Genomic DNA, 26,359 nt, shown 5'->3' on the forward strand with positions numbered 1-26,359 from the left:
GTCTGACAGAAGTAACACATTAGTCATAGTTGCTTACATTCTAGCTGCCCTCTTTGAAGAGGGCAGCCAGTTCAGTGAGGCAGGGGGGTGGGGCTGCTGATGGGGCGGGAAAGGGATGGGGTGGCTGGCGGAACATCGGGTGTAGGGGCATGGCCAGCGTGATATCATCCTCATGACCACGCCCCCCGCTGTGCAATGCCTGTATTTCAGGTATTGCATAGCAGGGGACGGGGCTACAATGATACGATTCGCGTAATTTACTTCCATGGACCTCCCCGCTGAGGAGGGGTCGTGGGAGACTGCCTGCATTCTGGGGGGCCAGGATAGGGACCCAATTTCGGGACCCTCCCAGCCATTTCGAGAGGCAACACTGGCAACACTGACATTATTATAGAGCAGTGGTTGTCAACCTCGGTTCTCAGGACCCCCACACGGTGCACGTTTTTCAGGTCTCCACACAGAATCAAAAGTGAAATAATTAGCTCCACCTGTGGATCTTTTAAAATGTGTCAGTGAGTAATGAGTGCACCTGTGCACATGCTGGGTGACATCGAACAGGTGGACTGTGTGGGGGTCTTGAGGACCGAGGTTGAGAACCACTAGTATAGAGGTAAATAGCTAAACTAGTTCCAAAAGCTTTTGCTGTCATACTGTATACTAAGGCTCCGGCGAGTGCAGGGACAGAGTACGCTGTAACGCTTTGACCTGCGCTTGCATTTTGATTCATCGCCTGCCCCGCCGTGCACAGTATTCAACGCCTCAGGGGCTCGCTGCCCCTGATGGCGAAAGTACCCCAATACGGCGACAAGGCGGTGGCAGGCATGATGGCAGCCTGCCGGTGCTGCACAGCCAGGAGGGGGACAGGACGGCCGCAGCAGGGGAACGGAGAGCAGCAGGAAACAAATATTCAATGCAGGGAGGGCCAGGGGAGCCAGGCAGCAGTCTGCGCTGAGCTAGTCCCGCTCCATGCATATGTAATGAGCGGGACCCAGCGCAGTGAATATTAATGAGCGGGTCCCCGCCCCCCTGCATACGTCATGAAAAAAAATACAAATATATTTATGTGCTGCATGCTTGTTAATAAAAATAGCAAGACCCTTCAAATAATAAAAAAAAAACCTGATTTTTGGATACCAAAAAAATGAACAGAAAACATTTTTTTTAAAAGTACACATTACAGTTCACTTAAAAAAGATGTTGAATGCGAAATGATGAAACTACGAAAATCATGCTGAAAGCAGTTCTCCATCCTAGCATTGAATACACTCTCTGCGAATTAGAGTCAAAACCCCATTGAAATATACCAGCGAATGGCAGCGACTATGAAACGGTGAATTGACCGGCAATCACTGGTCGCTTTCGGCGATCAGTGAACATTGAATACAGCAGATATCATTTTCTGAGAAAAAATTCATAGTTTCGCTGAAAAACAGCCCTGTAACCGAAAAAAGCAGTGAATCAAGAGCATTGAATACTGGCCGAATCCGCATGTACACCCCCTGTGTAGCTATACATTTGGGTTTCCATAGGCAAATGCAGGTGAGGTTCCAGTTACCCAGAAACCTCCTCCTCTTGGAAAGTGGCTCAAATTATGACAAAAGAAGCAATGGTACAGTATATAATACGAGCTAAAAGCCCATACAAAGGACGGCTTCTGCAATGTACTTTTACTTTGAGCAGGTGACCGTTTTTACTTTCACTTTGAGCTGTGACAGTTTTACTTTCACTTTGAGCTGTGACAGTTTTTAGCCCACACACTCTCCACCCCACCCCCAGTCCCTATCTGCTCCTACCTCAAATCTCTGTCTACACAGCTCCCTCTCTGCATATCCAGCAAGTTTGAAACTGATCAGCATCTCTTTAAAAATTGCGTTCACTTATCTTTTAGCACACAAAGGAGTAATTTGGGCTGTCAAGTGGCCTCTAGTGGTCACTGGCGGTACTTCACCTCACAGAGATGAGGCGTAGTTAGCCTTTTATATATAAGTGACTTGTGCGAAAAATTTTGCATGTGAATAAAATACGATTACCTGTCATTTTATGGCGAGGTATGTGGTAGCCATTTTGAGTAGCCGGCGCAACCAGAGAAAGAACTCTGGGGCCAAAAATCTATTTTTAACCTAGATTTTGAATTAAACAATGTAATGTGTAATTGTAAATTAACAATTTGTCAGAGACAGAGAACAAAATCTTTAAAATGGTACCTGATTTATGGATTTTGGTTAGGGATGAAGAGAGAAAAAGGGAACATAATACTCGCACGGGCCACCCAAGGGGTTATATGCTCGCTCAGCAATATATCGCTCAGCGAGCATATCGCCCAGTGTCCCGTTTTGCATCAGCGACCAGCAATGGTCACAGATGAAAACGAGACACTCTGCCGGGGGATGCCACTGGTAACCACTACAGTGACCACTACAGGGCTGGTCGTGGGAGCACACTCCCGGCAACCATCTTTCTGTATGCACTCAGAGTCCATATCCCCGGCGATTCTTGGTAGAATTGCCCCGTGTATACGGGGCTTCAGTCCCCAGCCGCAGTTTTGTAAGCAGAGATGTGGCACGAGCGGACGGTTCTCCGGCTTGTAGCGAGATCCATGTGTGCTCGTCCTGCTGCAGCTGCATGGAGCTCCGGTGTCAGCGACCAAACTCTGACTGGGGCCGTGTGTCGCGTGCGCGAGTCCTGCATTGAGGCTGAGCTGCAGGAGCTCTAAATAGTGGAGCAGGCTCTGTTTTAGGTGTTAGGTTGGGGGGGGGGGGGGGCAGAGACTGCACAGCGGTCTGGTAGCAGCACTAGCAGTAATGTACCAGTGCTGCCAGTTATTAATGTGTGGAATATGCCATGTTTTTCATACACTAAGTGTATATGGGGCAGTGGGAAAGTGGAGAGACGGAGCTTACTGCGGAAAAGTCCATTTTTAACTATGATTTTTAAACAAAAAATACAATGTGCAATTGTAAATGAACAATTTGTCAGAAGGGGAGACTGTATGAAGGAAGAAAAAGGAAGCGTCACGAAAATCACCTTTTAAAAAATAATTTGCTCGAGCTGCGGCCATATTATGTCGTGTAAGGGACATTGCACATGGCCAGTGGTAGCAGCTTCTTCTAACAAGCCTGATGTGTGCCAGGAAAAAAGAGAGAGGCGCCTTACCATGAGGTGGGGCAATGTGGGCTTAGAAAGTGCAGTACTGTAGTCAGATGTTCAGGGGGGACAGGTGGACGGAAAGGTGCAAGAGGGATGGAGAGGTGCAGGGGAGACAGAGAGGTGCAATGAAGATGGGGGCATACACATATATAACAATTAATCTGGGGACATATCCAGCAGCTCACAGAACCCTGGGCATGCCCTCACAGCGGCGGGAAAAAAATGGGGTAGTGTCTTGCAGGAGTGTCACCCCGCTAAGCCACAACTCTTCACATGAGACCACACCCCTTTTTGGGTCATACAGTCCTTCAATCTGGGACCACCTATTACCATATTTCTAGATTCGCCTATGCTACTATTCTGTCACTAAACACATGAGTGTCTTCTGCTGCTATTGCTGTACCATGGGAAGCGTAATGATCCCACTAATCCCAAGCCAAACATTTCAAGCCTACCCCGTTGCATCCTGGGAGCCAAAATATGACGGGGGAGGGAGATCAAAACATATTTCATTATAGCTATGCATAACAGAAACAGTTTGAGGAACCTTTTCCTTTAAGAGTTCCAGTATTATTACATAACGTGAGTGTACAGGGTCAGAACTACCCAGTTAATGAACTAATAGAGAAGTTAATCCATCTGCTGCCCTCCCATTTACTGACTGAATATCTTCCCATTCTTACACAACTTCTCTGACTGCAGCGGCAGGTTCACTATTGGTTTAGGCAGCGAGGTCTCATTTTCCCCCCTCTCCTCTCAAAGGAAAGATTTGGGATTGTGCCAGAAAGGAACTACACACACAGTCAGCTGAGGAGTCCATGAAACTCTGTCAGATGTGCTGGGACTTTGTTATTTTGTGAAGCACACTGTAAAACTTTCCCATCACTCCCCATCCCCGCTGACTGCTAACAGAGGGATCCAGTTATCCGCCCTCAGTCAGGGAGGTAAGTTAATCCATGTCTTGTCTGCTGCATGCACTGTGGAATGTGGAGGAATGCCACCCGCTCCAGGAACAAGTTACGCTTTACTAAGCAATGGAGAAAGTCCATGTAACGAGCAAAGCCCTGGACAAGTCACCATCAGTTACACTGGAGTATAGATTGGGGTTCCTTGTTATTAGAAAGAGAGAAGAAGATTGCTATTCGCACAGGACCCTCATTAATTGCGAGGATTATGGGTGGACCCCCAATAAGCTATATACAAAAATATATCATGTATGGTAGATATTGCTGAAGGGGTGTGCTACCACTGGACATCAAGAACAGAATATCAAATACAAGAGAACAGTATGTCCTTGTGTGGTGCACCTAATGAAATTATCACGAATAAAAATTGACTTTTATTTCATAACCACTAAAAAAAGCGAAATATAAAAACATACAGACAATACATAGACACAATGTGTATTAAAAGGAAAACGGCCGCTCTCTGACTCTCCACACTATATTAATCTGTAGTAGAAATCTCCTGTAATCTAGGAGTGTGTAGCTGACACTTGAATAATACGTAAATGCAATCAAAAGTATATAATATATAGTGGTGTCTTATTAGCTAAAGCCCTTGTGCGGGGGTGCCAGGCAAATGGCAGTGGTGTGGTGACTGTGTCACGTCTGACATAGAATTTTAAATGACAGATTACAATATAATTTAATTGGAAATATAATTGTATATCTCACACAATGCCGGGGTTGTAATTAATTACCACAAGTAATTCTCTCCAAATAGTGACTACTGTCGTCACTTTTTGTCACTTATAGACAATATTTTTCACTTGTTAAATAGACATATAGCGTATCTGCCTCTTTATACGGATTTAGCTAGAATTGCTGTGACCATAGGACAGTATAATACAGCCGCTATTGAGTGAAAAAATTGTCCAAGATGACAAAGAAAAAATTTTCTATATAAGTAACATGTCGACTATTAGGTGTCGACCATTAGTATCCATAGCAATAATTAGTAACTTGCCAAAATTGTTGCTAGAAATGGCAAGTGAATTGATTCGTATTCGGTGTGTGTCACAGTAGATGTCAAATTGAACTTATAAATTTCCTTGGTACAGTTAAAGTGTGTCTAAGTAGGTGTCAATTAACGTCACAGATTTCCTTTGAAAATCATATACACCTGATACAGTTTATCTCAATAACACATAGCTCAAGAATAGCTAGGAGAGATGATACAAAGTACTGATTGATGAGTAACCAGTGGTGATTGGTGTAAAGACTGTGTGTAAATACACTTTAATTGTCAGATCCACTGTCTCAAAGTGTCTGGATGTTGAACACTGTAGATAGTAGACAATGTTGTCTGTGCACAGAGGGAGTAATATAGATCTCCTGTTTGTTAGACTGTCACAGGATAATATGGATGTCTGACACTCTGGATTTCAGGATAGCAAATAAGTCCGACACACTGAATAATTGGACAGGGTAGTCTGTACGTAGTGGGAATAGTCTATATCCCCTGCTACAGGCTGTCTCAGGGTAACGCGTTACCGGACACCTACGATGTGCGGCAGTGTTAGTCTGCAGATAAGGGGAGTATGAGTCCCTTGCTGCAGACTATTAGGAGAGATTAGTGCACCCCACAGACGTGAGGTTCACCTCACTCTGTCAATCCCGGCACCACAGCGCACTTGGGGGGCTCCTAGATATTTTAAAATAACAGATCAAAATACATCCTATCAGTGTGTGAATCAGAGAGCGTCACCGCTAGCCGGCGCGCGCTTCGCTTGCAGCTTTTTCAAAGGCCAACCCGACTGGCCATCCCGGAGCTCTTAAAGTACCATCCCTAGTCTTGACTGACGGGAGTTATGTCCAATCCTGTTCTCACTCTATGAGCTAAGTATACGCTGATAGGTCGGTGGGCGCGGCTTTATCACATCAATGATTGATGGCTGCTACGTCCCATCATATTGTCGACCTGCTTCAGACTACCTTCTGATTGGGAGCCGTGTCCTAGCATGTTATCGTTCTGCGAACAGTGCACCGGCTGACAGGTAAGCGAGCACGGCACACTTCACAGTAATGATTGACAGTTTCATCCCATCTCTATCGCATAGTAAGCTGATAGACCTATCCCTCTATTTTTGTTGACTTTATCGGAACTTACAGCGCATATATGTATAGCGTGATGCTGATCGCATAAACCTTTTGTGTTGCTAATTGTTTCCCTTCATGGGGCTGTCATAGTAATTATTGTTTAGAAATTCCAATTGTCAAGCGATGGCCAAAATGTTATGTCCCATTTCGCCGTTGTCGCGTGACATTGGGTTTTTTGAGGTTTTTAGATAGCATGGAGGTTTACAATTATGATGTTTTATTCTCTATTGCTCACATTATGAGTATGCAACTCACAAGCAGTTTTCAAAATTGATGTTTATTGTGATACTTCATTATGTAGCCTCTGGAGATTATGTTACGGAGATTGTTGATGGACTTATATTGTTTGATATAACATAACAGTACTGTCAATAACAGAACTGAATTTTCTGATAAGTAATCCGTTATGGGATCTATAATGGCATATCGATCTCCGGCAGTCAAAGCGCTTGGCAGTGATATATCATGCCTTTGTCGTTTATTAATATTACAAAAAAGTGATTCATAAAGACAAATGGTTGGTTTATTGTAGCTGAAAAATAATATATTTCTGAATAACCTAAAAGAAAATGTGAACTGTACCGTTTTTCGGTGATAGAGTGGCAGGACAGTTATATAATTAACTGACTTCGTAATTTTGTGATGATACTTGGTCCTAGGTGATCTAAAGATACAAGGTTAAATGTGAATGTGCGGTTAGATTGTTCTGTGATACAGATAAAGATAAGCAAATAATAATGATATTGAAGAATATATATAAAAGGAAAAAGAAAGAATATATATTGGCAGAGAAATGACTTACATGATTTTAGTGACAAACTGTATGTTACAGTGTCTATGACACTGTTTATACATACTAAGGGATTGTGGTGCAGAACTCAGTGGGTGTGATAAATATTTAGAAAATTAAGTGAAAAAGCTTACAAAGTGAAAAAAACGTCCCTTAAAGGTATTAAAGACAATAATGAAATTTGTGACTGTAAGAGGCATCTCCTACAAGGATGAGGGTAATATTCAGCAGCGAATGGGTGCTGATATGGACTGCCGATGTGCTGACATGCTGATATCAAGTATGTACATATAAATCAGAGGTATGCCGTAAATTTGTTCTCTTCATTTAGGCCATTTGGGAACATGGTCTCTAACAGGAATATCAACCTGGTTTCCTGTCTTAGAAGTTCACTGTCCACATCACCTCTTCTAATACCCAGATTGACCTTCAACATGCCATATGCTTTAAGCCCTGAGGGGTCCTGCTGATGGTAACGATAAAAATGGCGGGCCACAGGAGTCAGAGTTTTCATGGCTGCTTTATCTTTAGGGGCATTTTTGATGCTATTTACATGTTCCATTATTCGTTTCTTCAGGGGCCTGATCGTCTTGCCAATGTATGTTTTGTTACAGGGACATTGCAGATTGTACACCACCCCTGCTGTTTCACATGTGATGTGGTCCTTGATTTTCCAAGTATGGTTAAACTTATCTTGGTAGGAGTTTTTGGTAATCATATATGTACATGCTCTACATGTGCCACACCTGTATGAGCCAATTTTGGTTTTCTCTTGTCTCTTGATCTTATCAAGGTGGCTGTGGACCAGCATGTCACGCAGGTTTTTACTTCTGCGCCAGCTAATTTCTATCCTGTTGCCAAGAATTGGAGATAGGTCAGAGTCTGTCTTTAAAATGTCCAGATGTTGATTAAGGATTCTTTGAATGTCACGCCATTCTTGACAGTAAGTACCTATAAATCTGACTTTTTGATCTTGCTCGTTGTCTTTCTTGGTAGGTACAAGTAGGGATTCTCTGTTTATCCTTTTGGTCTTATTGTAGGCAGATTTGATCGTCCGATTACTATACCCTCTATCTCTGAGGCGACCACTGAGTTCATCAGCTCTTTTAATGAAAGTTTCTTCATGTGAACAGTTGCGTTTAGTACGCAGAAACTCTCCTTTTGGAAGCCCCTTGATGACCGGGGGAAAATGAGCACTCCCAGAGTGTAACAAGGAGTTGGTTGCAGTTTTCTTTCTGTACATATCAGAGGAGATGGTCCCATCTTCCTCAATGTTCAGACGTAAATCTAAATAATTTACTCCTTCCTGGCTCATCTCATATGTTAGACGGAGATTAAATTTATTGGTGTTGAGGATGTCAATGAACATGACAAAGAGATCTGCATCTCCCTCCCAGATGATCAGTAAATCGTCTATATACCTTAACCATAATGTTATATGGTTCGTATATAGATCATTTTGTTCGTGGAACACCACCTCACGTTCCCACCACCCCAGGTACAGGTTCGCGTATGTCGGAGCACAAGTACTCCCCATAGCGGTCCCCCGTACCTGGAGGTAGAAGGCCTCATTGCATACAAAATAATTTCGTTCTAGCACGAATCTCAGTAATTGGATGATGATCTCATGCAGGTCATTTTCCCTGTCCATACTGAGAAAATAGCGTGCTGCATGGATGCCTTGTTGATGTGGAATGCTAGTATATAAACTCTCAACATCACAGGTTATTAGCCAGGAGTTTTGATTTAAGACCACATCTTGCAGTTTTTTGAGGACATCCATCGTGTCTCTGACATAGGAGGGCAGTGTGATGACATATTGTCGTAGGTGGAAATCAACAAATTCACTTGCCTTTTCTGTCAATCCTCCTATGCCAGAGACAATGGGCCTGCCGGGTGGGATCCGTTCATGTTTGTGGACCTTTGGAAGTAGGTACAGAGTCGGAATGCGTACATTCTTTACCATAAGAAACTCAAATTGGTTTTTAGAAATTGCGCCATTCTTGAAAGCTGTATCTAGCATGTGGGAATATGATTTTAAAAAATCTTCCGTTGGGTTGAAGGTTAACCTTTTATAACAAGTGGCATCTCTTAGTTGTTTTTCCATTTCCTCAACATACGCATCCCTAGACCATAGTACCACGTTCCCCCCTTTGTCCGAGGGTTTTACTATGGTGTCGCTCCAGTTCTTGATTTCTTGTATGGCTTTTTGCTCATCTCTACTGAGATTGCTTTTAAACTGATAGGGGCGTTTGTTTCTTTGTAACTGGTCTAAATCTTTGCTCACTACGTCGACATATGTTTTGACGACGGGGCAAATAGAAAAATCTGGGTAGAAAGTTGATTTTTTCTTGAGTTGAGGGGTATGGATATCTTCTTCACTTGTTAAATCCTCTTCATTAATGTATGTCCTGTTTTCATCTTGGAGATCCTCCAAAGCTGATAAAGCTCTCCTCTCTTCCTCCGTGTACCACAGATTAAATATGGGTCCTAAATTGGTGGGATCATGTGTTGAGGATGATGGACCAGGTGTTGCAAATTCCCCATCTCTATCTCTTTTGCTGTAAAACTTTTTTAACAGCAGTTTGCGTGCAAAAAGGTGTACATCCTTTTCAGTTGTAAATCTGTCAAAAGATGTGCATGGGGAAAAGGATAGTCCTTTTTGTAACACTGTCATTTGGGAGTTAGTGAGAATATGGTTGGTCAGATTGATAATTTTCAATGACTCCTCTAATTGCGGTATCTCCGCCGTTCTCTGGGGTCCTCCCTCCAATCTCTCGCTGCTCGTTTTTTTCTTCTGCCCCCTTCTTGTCCTGCCATGTCTCTGCCAAGGGTTTCCCTGATGAAACCGGGGCTGGCCCCTAAAAAATTCCTCTGTGAGGGGCCTGGAATGGGGACATCTTGTCCTGACTCATTTCCTGATGATTCAATTTCTGAGCTACTATAGTTAGTATGATTGGGGGGTGTTGGTCTTTTTCTATTCTGACTCCACCTGTATACCCGATCATTAAGAAAGTCATTCATGTCTCTCTGCATTTTCCCTTTCTTCCTGCTGATGACTTCTTTCTCAAAGCTGTCTATTTCATTTTTGAATTTGAGAAAGGTCTTTTGGAATTTATCTAAGCCTTCGAAGGGTTTAAGTTTATTGCTGAGAGCGGAAATGTCTGCAGTATACTGGTTCAGAATTAGTTCATCATGTTTCACCAGGATATTGATGAGTTCGAACGAGCAATTTGTGAGAGTTCTCTCCCATTCATTTTTTAATGTTGGTGTGGCGAGTTCAAAAGAGGGGAATACCCTGGGCCTTAGTCCTCTGGGTGTCACTTTCTGTTTGATGTAGCTTTCGAATGTCATTTTATTCCAAAATGTTTTTGTCTGCTTTATCAAAATCATCTTGAGTTGCTGTAAGTCATTCATCCAATCTTCCTGTGAGGTATTAAAATGAGACAGGTCCCTCTCTAGCATGGTTTCTCTGCTTTGTCTAAGATTGGCCTGTCTGAGATCTAGTTCATTACTCAAGCTAAATGCAGGAGCAGTACTCATGGGTGTTTCTGGATTGAGCATCTTTATAGAGTATTTGTTATACAGCTGGAATTGTCTCTGGTTAGGAAATCAATCGGGTTGTGAATTGGAGTAGATAAAATAACAAGATATATTAGTTGTTCATAATCAATTGTCCGTGCTGAATAGGCAAGAATGTGAAGGGACTTCACTTTAACGAGTATAAGAAAGAGAGAAGAAGATTGCTATTCGCACAGGACCCTCATTAATTGCGAGGATTATGGGTGGACCCCCAATAAGCTATATACAAAAATATATCATGTATGGTAGATATTGCTGAAGGGGTGTGCTACCACTGGACATCAAGAACAGAATATCAAATACAAGAGAACAGTATGTCCTTGTGTGGTGCACCTAATGAAATTATCACGAATAAAAATTGACTTTTATTTCATAACCACTAAAAAAAGCGAAATATAAAAACATACAGACAATACATAGACACAATGTGTATTAAAAGGAAAACGGCCGCTCTCTGACTCTCCACACTATATTAATCTGTAGTAGAAATCTCCTGTAATCTAGGAGTGTGTAGCTGACACTTGAATAATACGTAAATGCAATCAAAAGTATATAATATATAGTGGTGTCTTATTAGCTAAAGCCCTTGTGCGGGGGTGCCAGGCAAATGGCAGTGGTGTGGTGACTGTGTCACGTCTGACATAGAATTTTAAATGACAGATTACAATATAATTTAATTGGAAATATAATTGTATATCTCACACAATGCCGGGGTTGTAATTAATTACCACAAGTAATTCTCTCCAAATAGTGACTACTGTCGTCACTTTTTGTCACTTATAGACAATATTTTTCACTTGTTAAATAGACATATAGCGTATCTGCCTCTTTATACGGATTTAGCTAGAATTGCTGTGACCATAGGACAGTATAATACAGCCGCTATTGAGTGAAAAAATTGTCCAAGATGACAAAGAAAAAATTTTCTATATAAGTAACATGTCGACTATTAGGTGTCGACCATTAGTATCCATAGCAATAATTAGTAACTTGCCAAAATTGTTGCTAGAAATGGCAAGTGAATTGATTCGTATTCGGTGTGTGTCACAGTAGATGTCAAATTGAACTTATAAATTTCCTTGGTACAGTTAAAGTGTGTCTAAGTAGGTGTCAATTAACGTCACAGATTTCCTTTGAAAATCATATACACCTGATACAGTTTATCTCAATAACACATAGCTCAAGAATAGCTAGGAGAGATGATACAAAGTACTGATTGATGAGTAACCAGTGGTGATTGGTGTAAAGACTGTGTGTAAATACACTTTAATTGTCAGATCCACTGTCTCAAAGTGTCTGGATGTTGAACACTGTAGATAGTAGACAATGTTGTCTGTGCACAGAGGGAGTAATATAGATCTCCTGTTTGTTAGACTGTCACAGGATAATATGGATGTCTGACACTCTGGATTTCAGGATAGCAAATAAGTCCGACACACTGAATAATTGGACAGGGTAGTCTGTACGTAGTGGGAATAGTCTATATCCCCTGCTACAGGCTGTCTCAGGGTAACGCGTTACCGGACACCTACGATGTGCGGCAGTGTTAGTCTGCAGATAAGGGGAGTATGAGTCCCTTGCTGCAGACTATTAGGAGAGATTAGTGCACCCCACAGACGTGAGGTTCACCTCACTCTGTCAATCCCGGCACCACAGCGCACTTGGGGGGCTCCTAGATATTTTAAAATAACAGATCAAAATACATCCTATCAGTGTGTGAATCAGAGAGCGTCACCGCTAGCCGGCGCGCGCTTCGCTTGCAGCTTTTTCAAAGGCCAACCCGACTGGCCATCCCGGAGCTCTTAAAGTACCATCCCTAGTCTTGACTGACGGGAGTTATGTCCAATCCTGTTCTCACTCTATGAGCTAAGTATACGCTGATAGGTCGGTGGGCGCGGCTTTATCACATCAATGATTGATGGCTGCTACGTCCCATCATATTGTCGACCTGCTTCAGACTACCTTCTGATTGGGAGCCGTGTCCTAGCATGTTATCGTTCTGCGAACAGTGCACCGGCTGACAGGTAAGCGAGCACGGCACACTTCACAGTAATGATTGACAGTTTCATCCCATCTCTATCGCATAGTAAGCTGATAGACCTATCCCTCTATTTTTGTTGACTTTATCGGAACTTACAGCGCATATATGTATAGCGTGATGCTGATCGCATAAACCTTTTGTGTTGCTAATTGTTTCCCTTCATGGGGCTGTCATAGTAATTATTGTTTAGAAATTCCAATTGTCAAGCGATGGCCAAAATGTTATGTCCCATTTCGCCGTTGTCGCGTGACATTGGGTTTTTTGAGGTTTTTAGATAGCATGGAGGTTTACAATTATGATGTTTTATTCTCTATTGCTCACATTATGAGTATGCAACTCACAAGCAGTTTTCAAAATTGATGTTTATTGTGATACTTCATTATGTAGCCTCTGGAGATTATGTTACGGAGATTGTTGATGGACTTATATTGTTTGATATAACATAACAGTACTGTCAATAACAGAACTGAATTTTCTGATAAGTAATCCGTTATGGGATCTATAATGGCATATCGATCTCCGGCAGTCAAAGCGCTTGGCAGTGATATATCATGCCTTTGTCGTTTATTAATATTACAAAAAAGTGATTCATAAAGACAAATGGTTGGTTTATTGTAGCTGAAAAATAATATATTTCTGAATAACCTAAAAGAAAATGTGAACTGTACCGTTTTTCGGTGATAGAGTGGCAGGACAGTTATATAATTAACTGACTTCGTAATTTTGTGATGATACTTGGTCCTAGGTGATCTAAAGATACAAGGTTAAATGTGAATGTGCGGTTAGATTGTTCTGTGATACAGATAAAGATAAGCAAATAATAATGATATTGAAGAATATATATAAAAGGAAAAAGAAAGAATATATATTGGCAGAGAAATGACTTACATGATTTTAGTGACAAACTGTATGTTACAGTGTCTATGACACTGTTTATACATACTAAGGGATTGTGGTGCAGAACTCAGTGGGTGTGATAAATATTTAGAAAATTAAGTGAAAAAGCTTACAAAGTGAAAAAAACGTCCCTTAAAGGTATTAAAGACAATAATGAAATTTGTGACTGTAAGAGGCATCTCCTACAAGGATGAGGGTAATATTCAGCAGCGAATGGGTGCTGATATGGACTGCCGATGTGCTGACATGCTGATATCAAGTATGTACATATAAATCAGAGGTATGCCGTAAATTTGTTCTCTTCATTTAGGCCATTTGGGAACATGGTCTCTAACAGGAATATCAACCTGGTTTCCTGTCTTAGAAGTTCACTGTCCACATCACCTCTTCTAATACCCAGATTGACCTTCAACATGCCATATGCTTTAAGCCCTGAGGGGTCCTGCTGATGGTAACGATAAAAATGGCGGGCCACAGGAGTCAGAGTTTTCATGGCTGCTTTATCTTTAGGGGCATTTTTGATGCTATTTACATGTTCCATTATTCGTTTCTTCAGGGGCCTGATCGTCTTGCCAATGTATGTTTTGTTACAGGGACATTGCAGATTGTACACCACCCCTGCTGTTTCACATGTGATGTGGTCCTTGATTTTCCAAGTATGGTTAAACTTATCTTGGTAGGAGTTTTTGGTAATCATATATGTACATGCTCTACATGTGCCACACCTGTATGAGCCAATTTTGGTTTTCTCTTGTCTCTTGATCTTATCAAGGTGGCTGTGGACCAGCATGTCACGCAGGTTTTTACTTCTGCGCCAGCTAATTTCTATCCTGTTGCCAAGAATTGGAGATAGGTCAGAGTCTGTCTTTAAAATGTCCAGATGTTGATTAAGGATTCTTTGAATGTCACGCCATTCTTGACAGTAAGTACCTATAAATCTGACTTTTTGATCTTGCTCGTTGTCTTTCTTGGTAGGTACAAGTAGGGATTCTCTGTTTATCCTTTTGGTCTTATTGTAGGCAGATTTGATCGTCCGATTACTATACCCTCTATCTCTGAGGCGACCACTGAGTTCATCAGCTCTTTTAATGAAAGTTTCTTCATGTGAACAGTTGCGTTTAGTACGCAGAAACTCTCCTTTTGGAAGCCCCTTGATGACCGGGGGAAAATGAGCACTCCCAGAGTGTAACAAGGAGTTGGTTGCAGTTTTCTTTCTGTACATATCAGAGGATACGCTATATGTCTATTTAACAAGTGAAAAATATTGTCTATAAGTGACAAAAAGTGACGACAGTAGTCACTATTTGGAGAGAATTACTTGTGGTAATTAATTACAACCCCGGCATTGTGTGAGATATACAATTATATTTCCAATTAAATTATATTGTAATCTGTCATTTAAAATTCTATGTCAGACGTGACACAGTCACCACACCACTGCCATTTGCCTGGCACCCCCGCACAAGGGCTTTAGCTAATAAGACACCACTATATATTATATACTTTTGATTGCATTTACGTATTATTCAAGTGTCAGCTACACACTCCTAGATTACAGGAGATTTCTACTACAGATTAATATAGTGTGGAGAGTCAGAGAGCGGCCGTTTTCCTTTTAATACACATTGTGTCTATGTATTGTCTGTATGTTTTTATATTTCGCTTTTTTTAGTGGTTATGAAATAAAAGTCAATTTTTATTCGTGATAATTTCATTAGGTGCACCACACAAGGACATACTGTTCTCTTGTATTTGATGTTCCTTGTTATTAGTTGTCTATAAAGATTTATCATACTTGCCTATCTTAAGTGAAGAGGAGACTCTCTGCAGCTTTTCCAGGGGGCGGGGCAGGGCTTGTAATCTTTTAGCCATACCCCCATTCCTGTAAATGCTGTTATTTGTTGCTCTTCGGGGAGGGGTAAGGATGGCCATCGTTACCTTTGCCATCGATGGCAAAAGTGCAACTGGACATTGATAATGTATTAATATTCAATGGATGACCATCAATGTTTTTACATATTGATGGTCATCCATTTTCTTTGATTGATTGGATTGTGGGCCAATCAAAATATGGGGGCAGGGCTTCGTGAGTGTCAGGGGCGGAGCCCCTTGGGGAAAAAGTAGGGATGGCCATCGTTGCCATTGCCATCGATGGCAATTCTGAAACTGGCCATCGATAGTGCTAAACTATGCAATGGATGACCATCAATATTTTTACATATCTATGGTCATCCATTGTGTTTGATTGATTGGCCTGTGGGCCAATGAAAACACGGGGGTGGGGGGGGCTTCACGGGTGTCGGGGCGGAGCTATGCTCTGTGTCCCGGCACATTTAAAAAAAAAAAAAAAAAAAAGCGAAACATCGTTTTGCTGTTCCATCGATGAAGAGAAACAATCTAGTTCTCCCCCATCAATGGCAAAAGTATTCGACATCGGCCATGAACCATCAATGATATTCCTTTAAGCTTGACATTGATGGTACGAATTCCATCTGTTTTTTCCCATCGATGGTAAAACTATTTGATTGGCCATAAACTATAGATGATTTCTAATCATCAATGGTCGATGGCCATTCTTAGGAGGGGGTGGTACTAAATGATGCTATTTGCATAATGTTAGCCCCTCTCCAAAGAGCCGTGAATGCCGGTATTTGACCGGCAGAGGGAGGGGGTGCAGGGGCTGATGCGGGACCTTGCTAAATGCAAGATGCTTGCCCACCCTTGAGGGAGGCCGAGAGGGGACCTGTTTTTTTAGGACCCTCCCAGCCATTCCGGGAGGGTAGATAAGTATGAGTTACAACTCTGGGGTAAATTTACTAATTGCTCATTACAGCCCAGTTCAACTCTTAGGTTCTAAGGGCCTTATTCTAGTTCACTCTTTCTGACAAAATCCTTCTTAGATGGACAAAACCATGTGCACTGCAGGTGGGGCAGATGTTACTTGTGCAGAGAGAATTAGATTTGGGTGGGGTTTTACTTCAAAGTGAGATCTATATTGCAGTGGAAAAATAAAGCAGACAGTATTTACCCTGCACAGAAACAAAATAACTCACCCAAATCTAATTCCCTCTGCACATTTTACATCTGCCCCCCTGCAGTGCACATGGTTTTATCCATCTAAGAAGGATTTTGTCAGAAAGAGTGAACTAGAATAAGGCCCTAAGAGTCATACTTCCTGACTTCCTGGCTGTCTCTTCTAGTTGGGTAATAGGGTGGGAGTGGTTTCAAGAAAGTGGACGGGTGGTTGTGATGATGTGATTGTACCACTCCTACAATGCCTTGATTACCTTCATTGTGACACAGAGAGGCAGGGACATATTGATGCGATTTATACCCCATTCACAACGCAGCTGTAAGCCGGTATGTTACCAGTTAGAGAATACCGGTATTTCCAAACGTTTCAAAAGCAGGATCCTACATGGTTCTGAGACGTTTTTCCTGCAGTCTGAATGGCCCAGAACCGGTTTGAACATTGGTTGTCTCCCTGCATGTTGTCACCACAGAGTTTTATTGCAAAGAAGCCATTTTTTTTAAGGGTGAAACGGATTGAATGTGAAAGGTACAAAATCGGAATTGAAACAGTAATATACTGGTTACAACATGCAATGTGAAAGGGGTTGAACTGGCTTTTGACCCGTTTTATGAAACGTTTCCAAACACGGGTTGAAAGCAGGGTTGCAATGTGAAAGCAGTATTAGTGGATCATTGGATGCGCAGACTGTGGCCAGGTGTTGGCCAACTCCGAGAGGCTAGCCCACTCTTTCAGGCATCTTCGAGTGGCACCTTTTTTTTCCCGGAATCCTCTAGGCCAGGGGTTCTCAAACTCAGGACCCCACACAGTTTACGGTTTCCAGGTCACAGGTGCATTCATTACTCATAGACAAATTTTAAATGATCCACAGGTGGAGCTAATTATTTCACTTGTGATTCTGTGAGACCTCAAAACATGCACTGTGTGGGGTCCTGAGGACCGAGTTTGAGAACCACTGCTTTAGGCAGTTTACAGGCAAATATGCTGTAAGTAAAGATGCGATGGAATGTTGTAATGCTGGATTACTAAATCATGGTCATCTGCAGATGGTGCTTCAGTAGTATCATTACTCTGACATTTATAACAAAAATAGCTGTATTGTTAATTCATCAGGCAGGGTTGTGGGACACTCGAGGGGGAGCTTGTCGGGGGGGGGGTTTCCGCACACACACATTTATTTATTAACAGTTTCTTATATAGTGCATACATATTCCGCAGCGCTTTACAGAGTATAGATGAACATTCACATCAGTCCCTGCCCCAGTGGAGCTTACAATCTATATTCCTTACCACATGTACACGCACACACAAACATTCTAGGGTTAATTTGTTGGGAGCCAATTAACCATTTTTGGATTGTGGGAGGAAACCGGAGTACCCGGGGAAACCCACGCAAGCACGGGGAGAATATACAAACTCCGCACAGTTAGAGCCATGGTGGGAATCGAACCCATGACCTCAGTGCTATGAGGCAGTAATGCTAACCATTACACCATCCGTGCTGTTTCCAAAATTATTTGATTGCTGGGTACTTGTGTAGTTTCACGGCGCCACGAGATCGCATGCGAGATCGCATGCGATTTATCAATACCTGATATTTATATAGCCAAAGAACAATAAGTGAAATGTGCAGTTTACGTACTCATTCCGTAACTCTGCTTACCCTTTATTCCTAGCTACATGCGAACAAAGCGTATCGCAGCGTAGCGGACCTTTACCGTGTATTGTACACGCTTGAATCACTGCAGTAATAGGAGATCCCTTAGCAGTACTTAGTCTCTAATCTGTGAATACCTTTTAAGGACAATGTCCGTAATATACGCTATCGCTAGATGCGAATAATAGACGAGACCATGATATAACAAATGCGGAGATAGATTCTCCAAAATAGTGTATTTAGTCCCTAGCGGACAAAAAGGGGGTTACAGAAAGAAGAAATACAGGATAACACGTGATACAATGTCCGTAACAATACTAATATACTCTAAACTAAACAGGGGAACAGTAACATATACAGAATACAATTATAATCAGCCACGTTACACAGAAGGGGAACACAAATGTTACCGTCATGGAATATGCGCAGCGCAGTCCGGTCGGAGCTCGCTATATTCAAATTGAACTATAGCCCGGGTCAATGGTGAGGGGATACAGCTGATTATCAGCAGTGCCAAAGTGAGAGAGAGAGAGAGAGAGAGAGAGAGCCAGCTCAGGGATGACTATCTTATAGGGTCAGAAGGGGGAGGACAAAGGCCATTCCCATTGGTCAGGGTTCGAATGTCCAGTCCTCAGTGATTGGGCAAGGTATTACATCTGGCTTGGAGAAGTACAGGGGGGGGAAGGGTATTTTGGTGTCCTTTTGTTTGCTGGCATCTTCGTCGGGGGTCGTAAACAGCAACACAAACTAGTTACAACTGCATTCCTTTGTCTCTCACAGGACACATGATAAAAAGTACATATAATAGGTATTTTGTCCGTAATTATCAGACCATAGGACTTGCGAATATTTGGCTGCGACCGGAATGCTGCGCACGGGACACTGAACATAAAGATACCAAACATGTACAGAAACAATCGTGTATTTCTAATTAAACTATGTGTAGTGCACTAATCCTTTAATTAACTATATTTTATTTGGTGTAAGTATGGTATTATGAATTTATGTGTAATAGTATGGCTGCGCTTCTGGTCCACTTTGTCACACAGACTCGGGTATGTATACTTTATTTGCGCAACTCTGCGAACCAAAATGGCGGCCATACTATCCTAAAATGGCGTGTGTGTAATTTGACATCCGATATCGCATGCGATTTACTATCCATTTCATTACCCCACTATCCAAGTGGGCATAGAGTTGATTTTATATAGCGTGGCGAGCGCAGCGAGCCTCCGAGCCCGAAGCGTGGCGAGCGCAGCGATCCCCGCGAGGGGACACGGATGTTGTTTCAAAGCAACTGAAGATATCGCATGCCATTTGCATGCAATTCCATCAAATACATTCCGTGTCCCCTCGCGGGGCTCGCTGCGCTCGCCACGCTATATAAAATCAACTCTATGCCCACTTGGATAGTGGAGTAATTAAATGGATAGTAAATCGCAAGCGATATTGCATGCGATATCGGATGTCAAATCGCATGCGATCTAGTGGCGCCGTAAAACTACACAAGTACCCAGCAATCAAATAATTTTGAAAACAGCACGGATGGTGTAATGGTTAGCATTACTGCCTCATAACACTGAGGTCATGGGTTTGATTCCCACCATTGCCCTAACTGTGCGGAGTTTGTATACTACAATGGATAGTAAATCGCATGCGATATCGGATGTCAAATCGCATGCGATCTAGTGGCGTATATCATGATGGAATAACAATATCTAATGGCAGTTGTGGTCTGCTCTTGTGTGGAGTTCAACCCTTGATGACTTAAACCTCCATGGTTTCCCACTGATGTATAAAACCCATTGATCATTGTTGGCAAAGCCATTGATGGAAAAGGTTATTAGGCACATCCTCCTATGGAAAGTTGTCCACCCCTGGGAAAATTGCTTAGACGGGTGAAAATCACTCAGTGTGTATGCACTGAGCGGTTTTCAGCCCAGCAAATTTCCCTTATCATCGCCGTCCATACATGCTGGGCAAAATCGCCCAGTGTGTGTGCACCTTAAGTGTCGCCAATGGTAGAAATAAGTCGGCTGAGAGTCTTTCTGTTCTTGCTTCAGGAATCTTCCCACTCTCCCCTGCAGGACGCTTCAACCACAGAAATATTTTAAGTCTTCTTGAAAACAATGCATGCTGGAGTCTATTGTCCTTGTCCCTACTGTATATAACATTTCCTGTGCCACTGACTGCTATGCATCCCCACAGCATAACCACTGCAGTGGCAGGATCTACTGAAGGAAAAATGCTGTAAAAACCACAATTTCAGTGTTTTTTTATTTCCATATGAACTAAGTCCTGCATCCCTTGGCTTTGGTGCAGAGGCAGTGGCATCACTAATCAGATGCTGAAGGCGCGGTCTGCACTCGGGTGTTACCCTCAAAAGGGTTGGCACCAAAGTGCCAGGTCTTGCACATGCCCCTGGAGTGACAGAAATGGGGTCCCTGCGAGGCCACGCCCCCATCAAATGATGCCACACACCAGTTTCGGCAGGGGGTAGAGTTGTTCATGCAGAGTCCGCACTGGTCGTCACCACTCCTGATGGCACCCCTGCAGGGCCGGCTCCAGGCACTTTACATAGGAGCGGCTGTGCTGTGCACTGACTCCTAAGGGTGGCTTTAACTAGGGCTGGCCCATCTGTTATGCATAGTACACAGCTGAGTAAGGCGTCAGAATACTATGGTTCTTCACTCAGCTGCCGCTCACTGTAAGTTAGACAGCTGCCAGCCGCTCACAATTTAAAGCCGTGACAGCTGGGCAGAGAGCTGTAACATTTTGAAAAAAGTAACATTTTGTCATGGTTAAGTTAGTGCTCTGAAGGGCTTCAGGGAATCATTCAATAACACACTATACCACTACATTCTCCCGGTAGGCCCTACCACTGCATCCCCCCAGTGCAGGGCCGGTGCAAGGCACCGGAGCGCCCAGGCGAGTCAGGGTGGGGGTGCCCCGGTGCCGGGGGGGAGGGTGTACCTGTCCTGCGGCTGTGTATATAAAGCTTGCGGCGGCGGCAGCGGGGGGTCCCTGCAGTCAAGAAATAACGAGCGCTATCCGCCTGGCTACGCGGAAGTGCTTCTGTTGTGAAAACACTGGCCGCACGGCGCACGCTGATTGGCTGAATCTCAGCCAATCAGCGTGCGGCCAGTGTTTCCACAACAGAAGCGCTTCCGCGTAGCCAGGCGGATAGCGCTCGTTATTTCTTGACTGCAGGGACCCCCCGCTGCCGCCGCAAGCTTTATATACACAGCCGCAGGACAGGGGGGGGGGGGGGGAATGCCGCCCTCCAGTGGCCGGCGCCCTAGGCAAATGCCTAGATTTGCCTAGTGGTGGCGCCGGCCCTGCCCCAGTGAACCCTACCATTGCATTCCCTACTATTCTACTACTGCATTCCCCCGACAGGCCCTACCACTGCATTCACTTTATTCCCCCGGCGAACCCTACTACTGCATTCCCCGGCGGGTGCTACTACTGCATTCCCCTGGCGGGCTCTACCACTGCGTTCCCCTGGCAGGCCCTACCACTGCATTACCCCAGTGGGCCCTCCTACTGAATTCCCCCAACAGGCCCTACCACAGCATTCACCCCAGTGGGCCCTACTACTGCATTCCCCTAACAGGCCCTACCACAGCATTCAGCCCAGTGGGCCCTACAACTGCATTCCCCTGGCGAGCCCTACCACTGCATTCCCTCCCTTAATGTCCTGCTATGGCATCTCAATTGGATTCAAGACAGGACTTTGATTAAGCCACTATAAAAGTTACAATTGGTTTCTGGACTAAAGGTGCCCATACACGGTACAATAATTGGATGTGTTTGGGACTGCATCGCATGCAATTTGCATGCGAATTGCGTGCAATGCAATGCAATCCAAAGCTAGTTCAAAAAGTATGTGCAGTATATATATTTTGAACTGTGCGATGGGAAGTATGTGGGAGAGCGCATGGCATCGAACCCAAAAAACAGTTACGGGTACGGGCACCTGTACTCTTAACATTCATATTGTTGCACTAGAGTAGCGGTTTTCAAACTGTGGGTCCCGACCATCTTAGCATGGGGTCGCGACTCCATATTGCTGACTGTCAGGCCGATGACTTCTCTGATCTCAGTCAGTGATTCAAGGAGTCAGTTGCATACCTCCCAACTTTTGAAGTTGGGAGGTTGGGACGTTCGCGTGGCCACGAAAAGGGGGCGTGGCCTCGAGAAAAGGGGGCTACGCCCCCGTTTTCGGCGCTCGTCGACGCTGAATAGACGCTGTGCGCACAGCGTCTGTTCTTGGCAAGCTGGGGGTGCTCCCAACTGTCCCCCCCACCGCGGGACAATGGCAGCCCCGGGCGGGACGCGGGAACGTCCCCGAATATCGGGACGTTTCTGCGGTAAGCGTGACAGTTGGGAGGTATGCAGTTGTTCTGTCTGTTACTTCAGACTCCTCGCATCACTTTGTGTCTCCGCAATGCTGCTTTGGAACGCTGACATTGTTATTCTGAATGTGGGCCCTCTGCCCGCCGATCAATTGTATGGATCACCATTTAAGACCTATTCCTACTATCTGGGACATAACAGGAGCCTATAACTATTCCTGGAAGTCACGGTGCTATAAATATTTTCACTGGTGCATCTCATAAGCACAATTGTCTGACAATTCTGACGCTTTATATTTCTTTTTCATGTGTTTATTTATATTGTGCAGTATAGGAAGAGTTCAAAGCCTGATCTTATGTTACAGAGCTTGAGACCAAGGCAATGGTGCACTTCTCTGCCTGATTTAAGACATGAGAGGAAACCAGGAGGAAATGTAGTATGTAATTATAGAAGCTTTGTAATCTATAAATAAGTCATGCAATAAGTATAAAACTACAAGTTTCCAATTATCTGCCCACAGCACTATTTAGTATACTGAATATTTTACATTTTGTTTGCTACCCCTCCCTCTTTGTCCCACCAGAGTTCTTTCACCAGGGGCCAGATGTAACAAGCTTCAAAAAGTGATAAAAAGGAGAGGGACAAACAGCCAGCCAATCAGCTCCTACCTGTCATGTTACAGGCTGTGTTTGAAAAATTACAGAAAGTAGCTGATTGGCTGGCTGTTTGTCCCTCTCCACTTTATCACTTTTTGAAGCTTGGTACATCTGGCCCCAGCACTGGCTGTGCGAACTATATATGGAGCTGCTCTTGTTAGAATGGCTCCTGGTGATCTGATCACCATCCGACGTCTCCCGACAGCTTGCACCGCCCCCATCCACCAGAATGGGGCGCGTACACGAGACGCTCGCATGCCCCATTCTCAGCAATATAATGCATGAGCTTTGGGACATTTGTGCATCCCCTTAGATCTCCGTCCGCTGGCCACGCCCCGCCAGCGCTATGGATATGTCGTGCTGGCGGGCTAGCTAAGGCTGGCTCCACCTGTATTTGTGCCAGCAATCTGTGCTGAACACGGAGGTTCTCTTGCGCTTTATGTATGGGGCAAGGGAACCTCCAAATAGTAGACTATGGGCGAGATGCTCCAACCCTGTTTTCGGGGTTTTTACCGCATTTTCATATGCAGCAAAGCCCCACCACCGGGGCTTCGCTGTGGGGGGTTACGCCAGTTCTAGATGGCGTAACCCCATGGAAGCCTATGTGCTTTCTTCGCATCCCACGCCGCCCCGCGCGCCCCCCCCCCCCCCCCGCTGATCCGCGCCACTGTCCAGGCAGTCTCCTGCTGTGCTGCCCAGACCAGTGACCTCCTTCTCCCTGCATAGCTTCTGGGTGCAGGGAGGAGAAAACTAAGCCCTCACAGCCAGGTAAGGGTGCAGGGTGGGAGGAGGGAACCCGCTGCACATCGCCGGCGATCGCCTTTGAGTTAATAATCTCATATGCTGCATGTGATTATTAACAATGCGAATGCCGGCGATGTGCGGCGGGGGTTATTAGAGAATCCCGGCCTATGACAGAACAGGGCGCTGCCTATTTACTAAGGTGCTCATGTGATCAGATTTCTGTTTCTAAAGGACACATGATCAGCTGAGATTTATCACGTGTTGGGCAGCACAGTGATAACCTCATGTCACAGAAACAGGTTTGGGTTTCGTATTCTCTTTGTACATTGTGCTTATTGAGGGGTGCAATGATAAATCTATTGTAATGTGATGAACCAATAAGCCTGTTACTCTGTGTAAAAGGACAAATAAACACTCATGGATTCATTTTAGATTTATAAAGTTTCAGAAGGACTTGGGAACTGGAGGGGTTTCATATAAAGCCGTGATCATGGGGTAATTCTTTGCAAAGTAGACTTCCTGCTTGTAACGCCTCTATAGGACATAGGAATGTGAGCTGATGATGTGATGCGAAAGGGGGCAGAATTAGGGCTCAGAATAACACTGCAATATACAATTCAAGTGGCCATTTGTTTGAAGCCTAACCTGGAGGCACAAGAGCCCCAGAAGGAGGATGCTCAGTGTGGATGCAGGACTCCTGCACATGTATAGTCGCACTGACCATGCACAGCGGCCATTCCTGCTGGCTGGCTTTGCAATGTGCACCCCATAGGCTACAGCGTGCTAGCACCATTTTCATTATCTGCAGGGGCCAATTACCAGAATGCTTTGCTGATAAATCTGTCAGTACCACATGCCCAATAGAAATGTATGGGGGTGCAGCTGCTGAAATGAATGGAAGCATCTCTACTAGCTGAGTGACAGTGGTGACAATGGGACTCCCAACTGCCCCTCCGCCGCGGGACACTACCAGCCCCGGGCAGGAAGCGGGAACCTCCCCAAAAAAATGGGACGTTCCCGCAGAAAGCAGGACAGTTGGGAGGTATGTAGATGGCAAGTTCAGCCGTACCCACTGTTGCATGTACGCTGGAGACAGAGTGGAACTTTAGGGTTAGGCTTAAGTAAAGGAGTTTCCTACAGCTCACCAGCCAGTAAATGTATACTGCAAATTGCAAGTCTCTCCTATGATAAGAAGTAGTAGACTTCTGCCTCCTAGAGTCACACTACACAGTCTCACACAAAAGACTAGATGGCCCCTACACGTGTTTACTTCAGCAGAGACATTGGTGTTCATCTTGGAATACAGAAGAAAGCCCTATAGGGGAACAGGAAGACTGGACTGTGTACAGTAACACACTCCTCTTTCAACACTGAATAGGTTTAATGATGGCTGTTAGACTTAGAGATATATTATTACTGTATGTAAGATCTGTTTTTACTTCATGTAATTTAACAGTTTGACCTGCCGAGGATGCAGCCACAGGAGACACCCGGCGTTCAGTATAGTCGATGGAATGAAAGAAACCAAGAAGAAATTAGTGTGAACATGTCTACCGCAGAAACACCAACCTGGCGGAGGTAAGAATGCCGCAACACCTGACCTGTACCAAGGTAACACGTAAGAGGCTATTGCCTTAAACCAGGCATGTCCAAACTATGGCCCTCTAGCTGTTGTGAAACTATCATTCCCATCATGCCTTGCCACAGTTTTGCTAGTAGGGAATGCTAATACTGTGGCAAGGCATGCTGGGAAGTGTAGTTTCACAACAGCTAGAGGGCCATCGTTTGGACATGCCTGAATTAGACAAAGTGCATGTGACTGTCATTCTCCCCAATAAGAACATTTTGGCAGACAGCTCATATTACGATTTTTGCTTCACATCTCATGTATTTGATAACTACAGTATGTTCTTCCCAAGCAGTAAAATGAGTTATAACATGAGGTGTAATCTGTTGTTCCAGAGTCTACAATGTTCTGTGTACCGGGAAGATTGGCATCGCTATGAAAGTGGTGGGAGGACTTGCCTTGTTTTGGATTATATTCATCATCGGCTATGTCACCGGTTACTATGTTCACAAATGCAAAAATATGTAAAACAGGAAGATGTTGGTACAGGAAGCCACAGAGGATCTCTGCTCCATATGCTGGGAATGGCGCCCTCCAGTGTGCAGATGGGAAGTGACACTTTACCTAACACCAAGAATTTCTGAGGAGATAAGTAACTACGGTGTTCATAGCTGAGGTATTATGCCAGCAGCAGTTATGTTTTATGTAAATATATTATTTTGCTTAATAAAATCACATGACTAGGATTCTTATTATTTAATATCAAAGCATCACTATTGTTTGTTTG

At 43.9% G+C, this 26,359-nt stretch overlaps 1 protein-coding gene across 1 annotated transcript; it reads left to right on the plus strand.

Annotated features, from left to right (window-relative positions):
• The first annotated feature begins 3,742 nt into the window (after nt 1-3,742).
• SMIM1 (small integral membrane protein 1 (Vel blood group)) lies at nt 3,743-26,327 on the plus strand. Its single transcript, XM_083161924.1, has 3 exons — nt 3,743-4,091; nt 25,462-25,583; nt 25,968-26,327. Exons 2-3 carry the CDS (start codon nt 25,477-25,479, stop codon nt 26,098-26,100), a joined length of 240 nt encoding a protein of 79 aa, XP_083018050.1. The 5' UTR covers nt 3,743-4,091; nt 25,462-25,476; the 3' UTR covers nt 26,101-26,327.
• The last annotated feature ends 32 nt before the right edge of the window (nt 26,328-26,359 follow it).

Source organism: Crinia signifera, chromosome 19 (assembly GCF_055691185.1).
Source record: "Crinia signifera chromosome 19, ASM5569118v1, whole genome shotgun sequence".
NCBI lineage: Eukaryota > Metazoa > Chordata > Amphibia > Anura > Myobatrachidae > Crinia > Crinia signifera.